Here is a 12,357-nt window from a genome sequence, read left to right as displayed (position 1 = left end):
TAACTGCTTGCTGTAAGAGCCAAGCCCGTGAAGCTACGATAGGACGATCAGCTTTACATGAAGGACGGAGGGAACAGAGATGGTATTGCCTGGTGCCAGTCACCTGCCCAGTACTTGGTATACTTCACACACAGAATTGCAACTAGACACAGGACAAAGCCATATGTAAAACAGAACAGCTGAACAGGTTTATTTCCCAGGACTTTGCATAGTAAACAATGTAAAGAAAGAGTAACTGTGGAAATGTACAATATCCATTCCTCTTTAAAAGTCTGTCAAAGACACTGCTGTGATCTGAGGTATAGACAAAGAAATCAGGATGAAACTATTACTTCATATAAGATAAATTAAAATAGGAAAGTCTGACATTTCAAGTTTGTTATATTTCCTCACACTTCACATGATTTCTGTTCTGTATTGCACTTCAGCTTTCAGTACCAAAAACCCATTAGCATCCATCACTGAACGACCTCAGTTATTTGCATTTTAATCAATATGTTTTATGCGTTAATAATAATCAAAATATACAGCCGGTATAATACAGCAATGCCTTTAAATGACTCATGTGACCAATGACAGGAAAAGCTTTAAGGAAATGCTACAGCAACCATAAAACAAATATGGCAGATGTCTGAGGAAACCTTCTTTAGGGTGTCTAGTATGTATTAAATATGTATAAATTACCATTCTGATGATTGACATTAGCTTGCTGGCCATCAACAATGCCTAAACCCAGTGGAAAATCATTTTCGATCTAAGAATAAGCAGGGATGTGTCAAGGATGAGACAGATAAACACATGAACATAAAGAAGCTGGGTACGAGGATTTTCCAAATCACAGTCAAAGTAATGAGATGTAGACAAAAGTTCTTCTCTATGCAAAACATAAAACATGAGCTGCTTAAAAACAAAAGAAAGCTTAACAAGAAAACAAGGAAAAGAAAATAAAACAAAATTTGAGAAAAAGCTTCACCACAAGGTTTCAGAAAGACTAAAGAGCACATCTAATAAAACTTGAGAATAAACAATAAAATGTTTAGTAAACTTACAAAAGCACTGCTCCCAGTATGGTTGTTCTTATAAATTAACTGAATTATCATATGAACCAGTGATCCCAGGATTGCATATTTGTCTCCCAAAATGCACTCTGAAACTTAGAACAGGCAAGATACACACACACACACACACACACACAGCTTTCTTTGTGAGGAAACTGACCGTTACAACGCCAACCTTAATCTAACCTGAAGCCTAAAACCAAGCTGCTCGGTAACAGCTAGCAATGAAGCAGGATGGTGGAGATGAGGAAATGAGTGCAGATCTAAATGAACACAGAACGTCTTAAAACACGAACACATTATATGAAAAATCTGCTTTATAAAAATATGTTAAATTTGAGCACAGTAATGAATGTGAGCTACACTAAGAAACCACTGTTTGCAACCTGACTTTGTTTTCAACAGTCAATCATCAATCAACGGTCAACACCCATCACACAACATTAATTCACACATTAACCACTGTGCAAGTCTTCCAGCCTCATATTAGCACATCAATGAGACAACAGAAATAACAGCTTTTCCAAGTTAACAAAAAAAGTTAATGACTGCAAAGAAGGGAGTTTTTTTTAAATGTCCTCTCAGGACACTCAGTTGTAGTGCAGCAAAATGACATGAAGACTGGTTTCTACAGTGGTGAGACACAGTTCGTTCAGCTCCTGATGCTGAAAGTTTTAGTCTTCTTGAGGCTGAGCAGGGGAGGTTTAATCTTTGGCTTGTTGTCAGTCTTATCCTCCCTTTCTGAGGACGGGAACCGACGACTGTAGATGTCTGGGTACTGCTTCTGAAACTAAAGCGAAGACAAACCCGTGACTCCATCCCACATGCAGTTTGAACACAATATCTGGATTAACTGCATGTTTGTATATGAAACTCAGTTTTAGTTTTTGTTTGGAATACATTGGAAAATTATCACAAATACAGAAACTCACTAGTGCCATCTTTTAAATTGAATCTCTGTCTACACAGGACTGATGCATTTATGAAGGTAAAGAAAATGGACTTGAAGAGTAAAACTCAGTGCATGTATAGCACCAGAGCAATGCAATAATATATATCTATAGGTGTATTCTTCTCCTGTTTAAAAAAATAAATAAATAAATAAAAATCCAGTATTGGTTTGGTTGTGTAACATGATGAGCCTGTAAACTGGAGGAACTGAACTAACTGAAAGTACTAATGTCTGAGCATCAAAGTGCTGGTTTACCTGCTTCAGTTTCTTGCGTCTGTCCTTCTCACTTATGTTTTGGTCTGTCAGCAGAATGTCCAGTAATTCCTCCATGGCCTTCTGAGAAGATGCCAGCTTTTGTTGCTCAAATTCAGCACCGCTGATCTGACGGCAGAACGTATAGATCGGCACTGGAACACAGACTGGATCATCTGGATCAACTTTAGAAACACTGTCCATTGGAACCTGGGGTTGGGGGAAGAAAAAAAAAAAACATATAGATTTGTGCTTGTAGAAATTAGATGCAGACAGCCCAAACTACACTTTGCTGAGAAATTCAGCTATTCAAGCCTTTCCACCTGTGGCATTTTCCTTTTAGCTGCTGTAAGAATAAAAACAGGCACTTGTGACTTTACCTGACTGATGTCAAACCTCTCAAAAGTCATCTTAACCAATCTGAAACAGTGTTAACTGAGCCTGACTTGAATCAATTGAAAGCACACTTCATTTGTTAGTGAAAAAAATTTAATCATTAGATAATCTGATAGTAAATGAAGTGAAAGCATCTGAAAGTAGGTTAAGAATCAGAATGTGCTTCAATGGCCAAGTATGAATTTGACTCGGGCACAGCAGCTCTCAATGGGCTTAAAATCATTACCATCGTCACCATAAACTGCATTGTGTTAATTTGGGGTTTTTGCAACTATAACTGCCTTTCCATTTTTGCCTTCTTGTATATATTGTGTTCGTACAAATCATATTATATAGTTTATGACTTTGTTTAGTTTATGACTGCATTCCTTATTTGTGTACATGATTTGTATTTGTTCATATTAGCTCTGGGTGCATATACTGCAACAGTTTGAGGGTGTACCTGTACGCTGCGCAGGTACTGTATGTGGTCATTAATGGCACTGAGCAGATACTCTGGGACTGACAGAATGCTTTGTTGATGATCCATTAGAAATGACACTAGTCGTGTAGCTAAGAGCTCGTCCAAATCACATTCCTCAGCACTGCTCAGGACACAGCCTGAAAATGTGTGAACCATCTGAAATAATCACAGGAAAACAGTGATCAGTAAATAAAGACAAAAAAAACAAACAAACAGAAGAAGAAAGAAAATGTGAAAGATAAAAACTTATATAAACCCAGCTGAATTCAACACTACATCACTGTTCGGCAGGAATGGAATTAGCATTGCAAGTCAACAAATACGTATGTCATATTTTAGTTCTGGATGAAAGATCATCTCAATAGCTTGGCTTCTCACCAGTGTCCGGGTGCCGATGGCGGGGTGGAGCCGAGGCATGTCCACATTCTGGCTGATACGGGACATCATCCTCATGAGGAGCTGCAACTTCCGGCGGGAGGCAGGAGGCAGAAGTAGAGTGCAAAGCTGTAGGGCCTCGATAGCGATACGCTCACACTGAGGCTGGAGGAGGCCTGTATACATATACACACAGTCAAACGGCAATGACCACAGAGGCAGGTAAATACTTTGCTGCAGTCAGCACAGAAACAGCTATGGGATCACTCTTCATGATCACATTCATCCATTACTGCTACCTCACATTCACTAGATTAGACAAATGAGGGATGAATGATGGGATTAATCAACTGAAACTACTGGTGCAAGTTGAGTAAAAAAGAAAATGTATGTACTGGAATATGCTATGAAAAAGCATTGGCAGCCCAGTTCATAACCAGCATATATCCTGGAACATGGCCATGTCAGGCACAGATCCAATCAAATGTGTCATGGGAACAACGTTAAAATACAAACTTTTTTTTAATTTTAAAGGAAGCTTTGTGGCAGTCTACACAGGCAGATGTCTTTCACTTATTCAAGGTAGTGTTGCTACTGATAGATGGGACGTTTGTTGCAAAGATCCCAATGATTTAAAGGTGATCTTATTCATACAGCTTCACCAGCTCTGAACGTTGTGCTCCTGTGAAAAGGTACAGTTGGTGAGCGAGGATGTCATCTGACATAATAAATGGGTTGGTAAAAAGAGTTTATTTTCAGTGTTTTTCCTGTATCAATGTATTATATCCATGTTCTAAGAATATCTTTGCAAGACCACAACATACACAGACGTTTAAGGTGGGCTACCTGGTTATATGTATTTACAGTGCTATGCAAACATCTTCAGTACACTATTTATACCGATTCATGAAATACTTTCTAAATTTTCAGGAGCTCTGTGCTCCTTGAACAAACATTTTCTTTCATTGCTCCTCAAATCCTGGAAATGTTAAACAGACCGACAAAAGGTGAAATAACTTCCTTCATCTCACATCTCAACTTCACCCTGGGTTAAACAGCAGATCTATTTCTAACTTAAAACTCAGTAGAAACCTTGCACACTATTAGTGGTTAGATATTAGATGGTATTAGTTCGATTAGACTGACAGACAAGCAGACACAGACAGGTAAAGGGAAGAAGGTCTTACTGTGTTCAGGTTTGGATTGGGGGGGCTGGGAGCTGCTGCTTGGCACACAAACAGACGGTTTGAACTGTGAAACAGGTCGAGACAGCTCAGCTACATCCAGAGTGCTGTAGCAGCGACGGACAACAGCAGGTGCATGGAGTGTCCAAAGATTAGAAGTACTGGAGGCGGGTCTGGGCCCACTGGGTCCTGAAGTAGCATGAGACCCTTGTACTTTGGCCAAAGCAGATGAAGAGGTGGGGAAAGAATGATAGGAAGAAGAGGAAGGATGACAGGAAGACATCAAGGGAGGGCGCAAAGCTGAGGAGGAGTGATACTGGTCTGCAGGCGTGTTCACAGAGAGACAGCTGGTTGTTCTGCCCTGCCACATGGTCTCTCTGACATCTTCCTCCCTGGTTTCTATGACAATGTCCAAACAGCTGCCTATGCTGCGCGACTGCAAGCGATGTGACCTCTGTGAGCCTGACAGTTCAGACATGGAAACTACAGACAGTCTATTTCTGGTTGTACTTGCTGGAGCAAATGGTAACTGATAAGTAACTGGGCCTGCTTCAGATACAGTTGTAAAGTCTGAACTGTGTGGTGTTGAGATCACAGGACTGTCATCCTGGCTCTTGTTGCCACAGGCCCTAGATGCCAAACTGTCATTGGACATAAACAGCTGTTGTCGGGTGAGAGTGACAGAGTCATCAAGGATGGTTTCCAGCGAGCAAGTCCTGGTTTGACGTTTTGGGAAAACAGCTGTATTCAGACTTAAGAAACTAGCACCTAACTGAGCATCACCAACACCACCTCCTTTCAGCGCTGCTAGCCTCGACTGAAGCACCTCTCTCATTGGTGACTCTGACTCATCACATGTCCCCTGTCTCAACAGTGACAGCAGGAGACACTCTGTGGATCGAAATGATGTCTTAGCCGGAGGGGGTGCTGAGGGGAGGTCAGGCTTCTTGCGTTTCCCATATTGGCATTTAGTGGGTGCTGTAACATATCCACAAAATGCTGAGAGCAGATGCAGAAACAGAGAGGTGGAGAGGGTCAAGCAGTGCAGGCAAAGGGTCAGTGCAAGCAGACAGTAAAGGGGAGGGAGAGGGTTAAGTTAGCTTAAACCTTTACTGTACATACAGAACCATCAGGTCATCAGAGACAACATACAACAAGCATACAGCAACACAGAATATCACTGCTCATACCAAAAACTCTTGTTAGGAGTAAAAATGCACTGTTTAGAGGTCAAAGGTCACAAACACATAGTAGAAACAGAACATCGACATGACTGAACAAGATCCTGAAAAATGTCTGACATGATGTTTGAGCATAATTTCCCTGTAGAACAACACAAAAAGGGAGCTTCTCAAAAGCACATCCATTTAGCTGTATTTTTTATAAATGGTCAGAAGTAGCAGGAAGTAGTTCACCTACCCAGAACGTTGATAAAGAGTTCATATAGTTCATATGTGAGTAATGGCTGTGGAAGACTGTAGAAATAATCAGACACTGTTTTGAAGACATCTCTCTCAAAGCCAGGATAGGTCGGCTGAGCGCTATCGTACTTTGGCCCTGAAAATAAACAGCAAGTTTATACAAATTAGTGAAAGATGTCTCAAAGGCCTGACTTCAACATACACACACAACCTACTATTTATGAGTCAACATTCTAACTTCACAACAAATTTGCAATACTGTAATTTATGTCAAGCTTCAGAAAGTCAAAATGTAAGCTTGGGAAGAATATCCATTAATAATAATAATAATAATACAAAAAAAAAAAAAATCCTAGCGATGTTGAAGCAGGATAGAAGTGTCCATGTAGCCACATGGCTGTGACTCACAGTTGGCCAGGCTCTTCATGGCAGACAACACCCAGTGTGGGAGGTCATCTATGGAGAAGATTGACAGGTGAGACTTTTATTATTACCTAAAAATGATCTAGCAGTCCTAATAATTTATGTGGTCAATGCTCATACTTCAGTGAATTACAGCTATTTTAAAGACAACAGTATACAGTACACAGCAAAGACAGCCTAATTACCCAGTGAAAGATGTATCCCTGTGAGCTAAAACTTTTGTAAATAAACCTACTGGTCTTGTCGTCCAGCGTGACGACCCCATGCTTGTTGACTTTAGTCATATTATGAATGATGTTCTGTGGATTCACGTAACGCTGATGCAAAACATCATCAAGAGATTCAACACCCAGAATCCTTTGCAGGCTGAAACGCAACACAGAAACAGTAGTTGCACAAGAAAAACCTTCAACTACATTAAGGGCTTCTATCTTTGCTTGTGTCCTATTGTGACACTTTGTGAGTAAAATACAGCAGCAATATCACAAGCCTTTCACCAAATGTGTGTAAAAATAAAAAACTAAATGGTTATTTGGTTCAATTTGAGTGTTTATACTGGGTCAGGGTGATGTCTCTCCAGATGTCCTGTTCATCCTCCAAAGTCAGTGCTCGTCTCTGCACCAGCTCTTCTGTGGGCTGATTCTCCCCCTCCACCTGAGCGGGATCTACATTTTCCTGGAGGCATGAATCACCATCACATATTTTTTACATTTTGACCATACTTCCAAAGGACAAAAAAACTGTTTACATTAAACAGTTTTTTTTTTATTGATGTATTGGCTATAGTGTATATATAATTGCAGACTAACTACACTAAATTACAATAACCTATGTGCAGTCTAACTCACCTGTGTCTCCTTCTCGTGTTTTTTGATGCTCCTAAACCTGAAGAAACCTTCCTTGTCCTTCAGTGAAGGTCTCTTCTTTATGGAGCTGGTGCCTGAAGCTGGATTTGGACAGGGGACGTGCTTTAGGGGAGAAGAGGATGGGAATCTGGGAAGAAAAAAAATATATCAAATGCTGAATTTTGTGAGAGGAAGAACAAACATCATTCATTTTTAACATATAGTGTACAGTGCCTTGCTGAATAATCTAAAAAGCACAAATATCAAGAACTGAGCCTACCGGTACAACAAGTTGTTGTCCTCCAGGTCCTCTGTGCCCCAGCGACCCTTCACATCTTCAATCACATGGTTCTTCAGAAACTTCTTCAGTAGCTGCACGGTTTGCTGCCTGGTGACATCAGGGCCAAAATTGCTGTTGCTCTGAAGCAGCTGGTGCAGCCAGTCCACAGCAGCAGAGGCTGTGAAGCAGGAAGAATAGTGCCGGAAGTTCTGGCGGTGTTTCCTGATGGGCATACCAGCCCGAAACAGACGAGTGACTTCATTCCACTATAAGATAACAAAGACAGAGTTTAGTACAGACTAACGTGTCCATGTTAGGCTGACCTGATGTTCAGAGTTTAGACTAGAAATCTTCAGAGACATTCTGCACAGCATCAAAATGGCGACTGCTGGAGAAAGAGGAAAGTGTTGGTGCAGTTTACGTTGAGGTTTATCAATCTTTCGTTGTTGATGTCTAAGTTCTCCCACAGTCAAAACAGTAGAGAGAACCAACTATTACAAAACCAAATATTAGAGACTCTGGAAGTGGGTGCAAGACATTGCTGTGATGGATTAGTTGTTTGAGAGAAACAATCAATGATTTTAATGTGCAATTCATTTTTAAAACAATAAAAAGCTTAAAATGCAATCAAATAGCTGGATCTAGGACTGCAACTAATGATTCTTGCTGATTTAAAATTTTAAAATTTGAGATTGATCTGGTTTTCTGTTTTATACATTTGTTAATGTCCTATGTTCAGATTTTGAACATTCAGTTGGGACAAAAAAAAAAGCGATCTGCAGAAATCAAACTGTTTAATCTTTAATTAGGAAACTATGAGCAGGTACTTGCACTATATTTTATACACATAACCTTTTACAGAATATGATCACTGAAAATTAAACACTCTTTTGAAGCCCTATAATCAAGACTGGGCAGAAAGATAAAGGAGATACTTCACTTCACCCCCACTGCCATCAGGTTATATAACAGCAGACGACCACTTTAACTACGTAGTACTTTCACTTTGGGACTACCTGAATTTCCCTTCAGGGATTAAAAAAAAGTTTATCTCATCTGAAGACATACTTGACCCTTATTCTTATCATACCTGCCAATGTTCACATGTTGATTTAGCGTTAAGTTATTGTACAGCCACCAAACTTTGCTGTTAAACAGTATGTAGGAAGTCTTATTATAATAAAAGAAAAACTGTCTGACTGGGGGTCAGAATATGTATGAGGATCTTACAAAAACATATTTGAGTAAAATTAAAGTATTTAAAAATTTCATACAGAAAGACTGAGCAATTTAAATTTACTGACGAGTTCCTGGTCATGGGTGTAAATAGAAACTTTCTAATATGTTTCGTTAGTTAAATGTAAAGTCAACGTACTGATGAAAAGTTGAGTGGTTAGTTTAGCTAGCGTTACTAGCTAACTATAACGTTAGCTTGTTAATGTTAATTTATATTAACTTATAGCTAGTCAAGTTTATACACTCACGTAGCTAACCTTGCCGTTTTAATCAATAGTTACTTTGGCATGTAACTGTTTTATTCGAAACAAAACCTCTACTTTAGACGACCCCACAGGAAAACGTATCGCTGCCACTGACGATAATCTTCCACATGAATTAGCTGTTATGTTAACCAGCTCTAGCTAGCGAGATGATCCATTAACGATAGCTACGTTAGCTAACTCACCAGTTTCGTAGCTCGGTACGGTCCCGGGGTGATGACATGAGAGCTCATATTTATCACAGAAACACAGTGGTCGAAATGTTGACTTTATCCGATATGAAAAACAGTACAAACAGCCATAATTCGAGGAAGCATTTATCAACTGTGCGCTACCAGCTAGTAACGAGAGCTAGAGACGCCTGGCTGCTCTCCGGCTGTTCAAAATTACGAGCCGCCGGTTTCCGGCACGGGATTGGACGGCTGGTGGGTCACGTGACAAGCCTCGACTTGAAGAGGGTGGAGGACCAAAATGAATAGATGTATTAATCGTAATTTGTAAAAAAAAAAAAAAAAAGTCATTAATTATATACATCAGTTGTGTTTTTCTTTTTATATTATTTGGACCTTGAGTCTGTAATAAAGTTAAGTTGAATTGTCAGGGAGGAGGTTCCTTAGCATTAGAAGCAGAAAAACAAGACTTCTGAACTGATTTCCCCCCCCAGGCCTTCACACTCCAAACCCCCCTGACTTTATGATTGTAGCATGGCTTGGGCTTTGCCAATTAATTAAGGGATCTACAACATATCACAATGCAGCAGTTTATAAATGGATGTTGGTCCATTTTACCTGCTACCTAATAAAGAAAAGAGCTACTAAGCAAGCAAGGTGTTTATGCTGGGAGAGCAGACTAGCTTTTGTTAAGGGCTTGAAACAGACTTTTAAAGTTAAGTTAAAATTAAAATCCACCTTTTACATCTGAAAACGCTTTAGAAATTACTGTTTATCAGAAATTGGAATTAAACAAACGTTATTTACACACACCGTTGTACACAGGCACACAGACGTTTCTTCACTGTTCACTGCTCTGCTCTGCTCTAAGTAGACTAGTCCAAAAGAGCAGTGAATGAGATGCAGTGGCAGCAATGAAGCTAAAGTCAGTTCTATTGTTTTCACATCTGCACAGGCTGAATTCACATTAGCATATCTTTACAAAGTGTGGTGGGTCAATCAAAAAAGACAGTGGAAGTTAGAGACATTTCAAAGTGGGAGGAGGGTTTGACTGACCACTGCTATTGATGTGCTAATGTATGAAGACAATACACTAATAACTATAAACCCACTGTTCTACTGTAAATCTGATACCCAAACAATTGGATGGTGAATTAATTTATTCAACTTGCTCTGGCAGTTTATGAATCTTCAAGACTCAGGGAACAGCAGAGTATAAACATGGATATCAGGTGGATTGCTGATTTTGTCCCATAGGAGTGAGTGTGAGTGTGTATGGTTGTTCATCTGTACGTGTGGCCCTGTGACGGACTGGTGACCTGTCCAAGGTGTACTCCTGCCTTTCACCCAGAGAGAGCTAGGATAGGCTCCAGCAGATCCTTGTGACCCTAAATAGGAATAAACAGGCACAGATGATGGATGGATGGATTAGAAAATAAAAACAGTAGGCTGTACACGTTTAGACTGAAGTCCTGAGCAAGACCACCCCCAGCTGGTCATAATGGGGACAGTTTATTTACAAATCTCTCACCACTCCTATGTTTAAAGCAGCACTATGTAGTTTTTCGACCTTAAAATAATGTCAGCTTTTGTACTTAACTACAAATACATATTAGAAATTTTACTCAGTTTTACTTATTTTATTAATATAAAATGCAATCATAAAATAAATAATTATATATTAATGGGTAAGATAAAACTTCTCAATGGCACAATTTTCAAGCTTTATCCAATTCTAATTACATTTATGTTTGCAAACTCCAACATACAGTACACATTAAGACAATGATTATTATAATCCTGTAATATTATACTCATTATTTATAGGCCATTACTTTCATTTTTTTGTACTTTATGTTTTGATGTATAAACATCTGCTTCTACTGTGTATATAGTTTACATCGGAATTTGAACTTTTGTTTACTTATCAACTTTTTAATAAAACAGGTTGTGTTTTGTGACAAATAAAAGTTATTTTATTTACATCACACTCAATCATAAATATTTTCATTTGTCACTGAACATACTCTCATCAGCAATATGATTTCAAATCTCCCAGAGGGGGCAGGGTGACAAGCACCCCACATATAACACATATTAACACATAATTAACGGGACTTAATTTAATAACTATATAATTAAGTAGAAACAACAGAGACAAAAAACACAAAAAGACGCAAAGCTAGCAGAATGGAAAGCAAAATGGACATAAAGACACAAAATTTGTTGTGACAAGGAGGGGTGAGGACTTTGTACTCTTGGACTAGGCTCCATTTTTTCATCATCAACACATAGGGATTTTTTCTATCCTAACGATGTTTTCGCAGATATATTGATGACAACTTTATCAAATTAAAGATTGGGTATGCGTCCCAAAAAAAAAAAACTGCCGTGACCCGGATTCGAACCGGGGTTGCTGCGGCCACAACGCAGAGTACTAACCACTATACGATCACGGCGAGCCATTATTCCGGTGATCCACGCTGTGTCTCGCAAATACACATCAATCGACCAAATCTGTATAAACATGAATATATGTCATATTAGTTAACGCGATTAACTCACGCTTTAAGACTGGTTTGTTTCCAGTTATGTTTAGTTACACCCGACTGACATTCACATACACGTTGAAGGAAAGATCGTATATGTATACTGATGCATCACTCACTAATGAAATCGTGGACAATGACTGCCTTAGAAGAGAAATGTAAAACACTTGTATTCTCTACTTTATGGACTTACGGATAAATCTTCCTTGTAGTTTTTGATATTACTTTCTGCTTTTGTGTAATTTGTCAAAATGAACTAAGTGAGTCGACTGGATTTAGTGGTGTCAAGAAATAACATTTAGAGTGACACAACATAGTGTTTTGGCTCTCAATTGACGGGCGTGGCTTGTGACAGTTTAAAAAATGTACTCGATAACTGATTGGTCAATCGCTGTGTTTTCTCCTAACCCATTGGACAAGTCGTGGCCATCCCTCGCTTACCATTGGCTGATTAAACAACACAACCGAATTTCAAATTTCGTCGCCTGGC

The 12,357-nt window shown here is 39.2% G+C and overlaps 1 protein-coding gene and 1 non-coding gene across 3 annotated transcripts; both read right to left on the bottom strand.

Annotated features, from left to right (window-relative positions):
* Positions 1-166: 166 nt before the first annotated feature.
* Positions 167-9,542, bottom strand: depdc1a (DEP domain containing 1a). 2 transcript variants are annotated; one of them, XM_026323762.1, is made up of 12 exons: positions 9,334-9,542; positions 7,650-7,915; positions 7,373-7,517; positions 7,081-7,199; positions 6,760-6,890; positions 6,510-6,557; positions 6,100-6,237; positions 4,684-5,679; positions 3,500-3,672; positions 3,101-3,277; positions 2,266-2,472; positions 167-1,848 (listed from the first exon to the last, which is right to left on the bottom strand). In XM_026323762.1, the coding sequence occupies exons 1-12, from the start codon at positions 9,379-9,381 to the stop codon at positions 1,711-1,713; spliced, it is 2,586 nt and encodes an 861-aa protein (XP_026179547.1). In that variant the 5' UTR covers positions 9,382-9,542; the 3' UTR covers positions 167-1,710. The 2 variants fall into 2 exon arrangements, with proteins under 2 accessions (XP_026179547.1, XP_026179548.1); XM_026323763.1 differs by lacking the exon at positions 4,684-5,679.
* Positions 9,543-11,705: 2,163 nt separating this feature from the next.
* On the bottom strand, positions 11,706-11,777 carry trnah-gug (transfer RNA histidin (anticodon GUG)). Its single transcript has one exon. It is a non-coding gene; the product is annotated as a tRNA-His (tRNA).
* Between the last annotated feature and the right edge of the window lie 580 nt (positions 11,778-12,357).

This window comes from Mastacembelus armatus, chromosome 4 (genome assembly GCF_900324485.2).
Source record: "Mastacembelus armatus chromosome 4, fMasArm1.2, whole genome shotgun sequence".
In the NCBI taxonomy this organism is placed as follows: Eukaryota; Metazoa; Chordata; class Actinopteri; order Synbranchiformes; family Mastacembelidae; genus Mastacembelus; species Mastacembelus armatus.
Note: the sequence above shows the minus strand (reverse complement) of the source record. Positions and strands in the feature narration are given on the sequence as shown.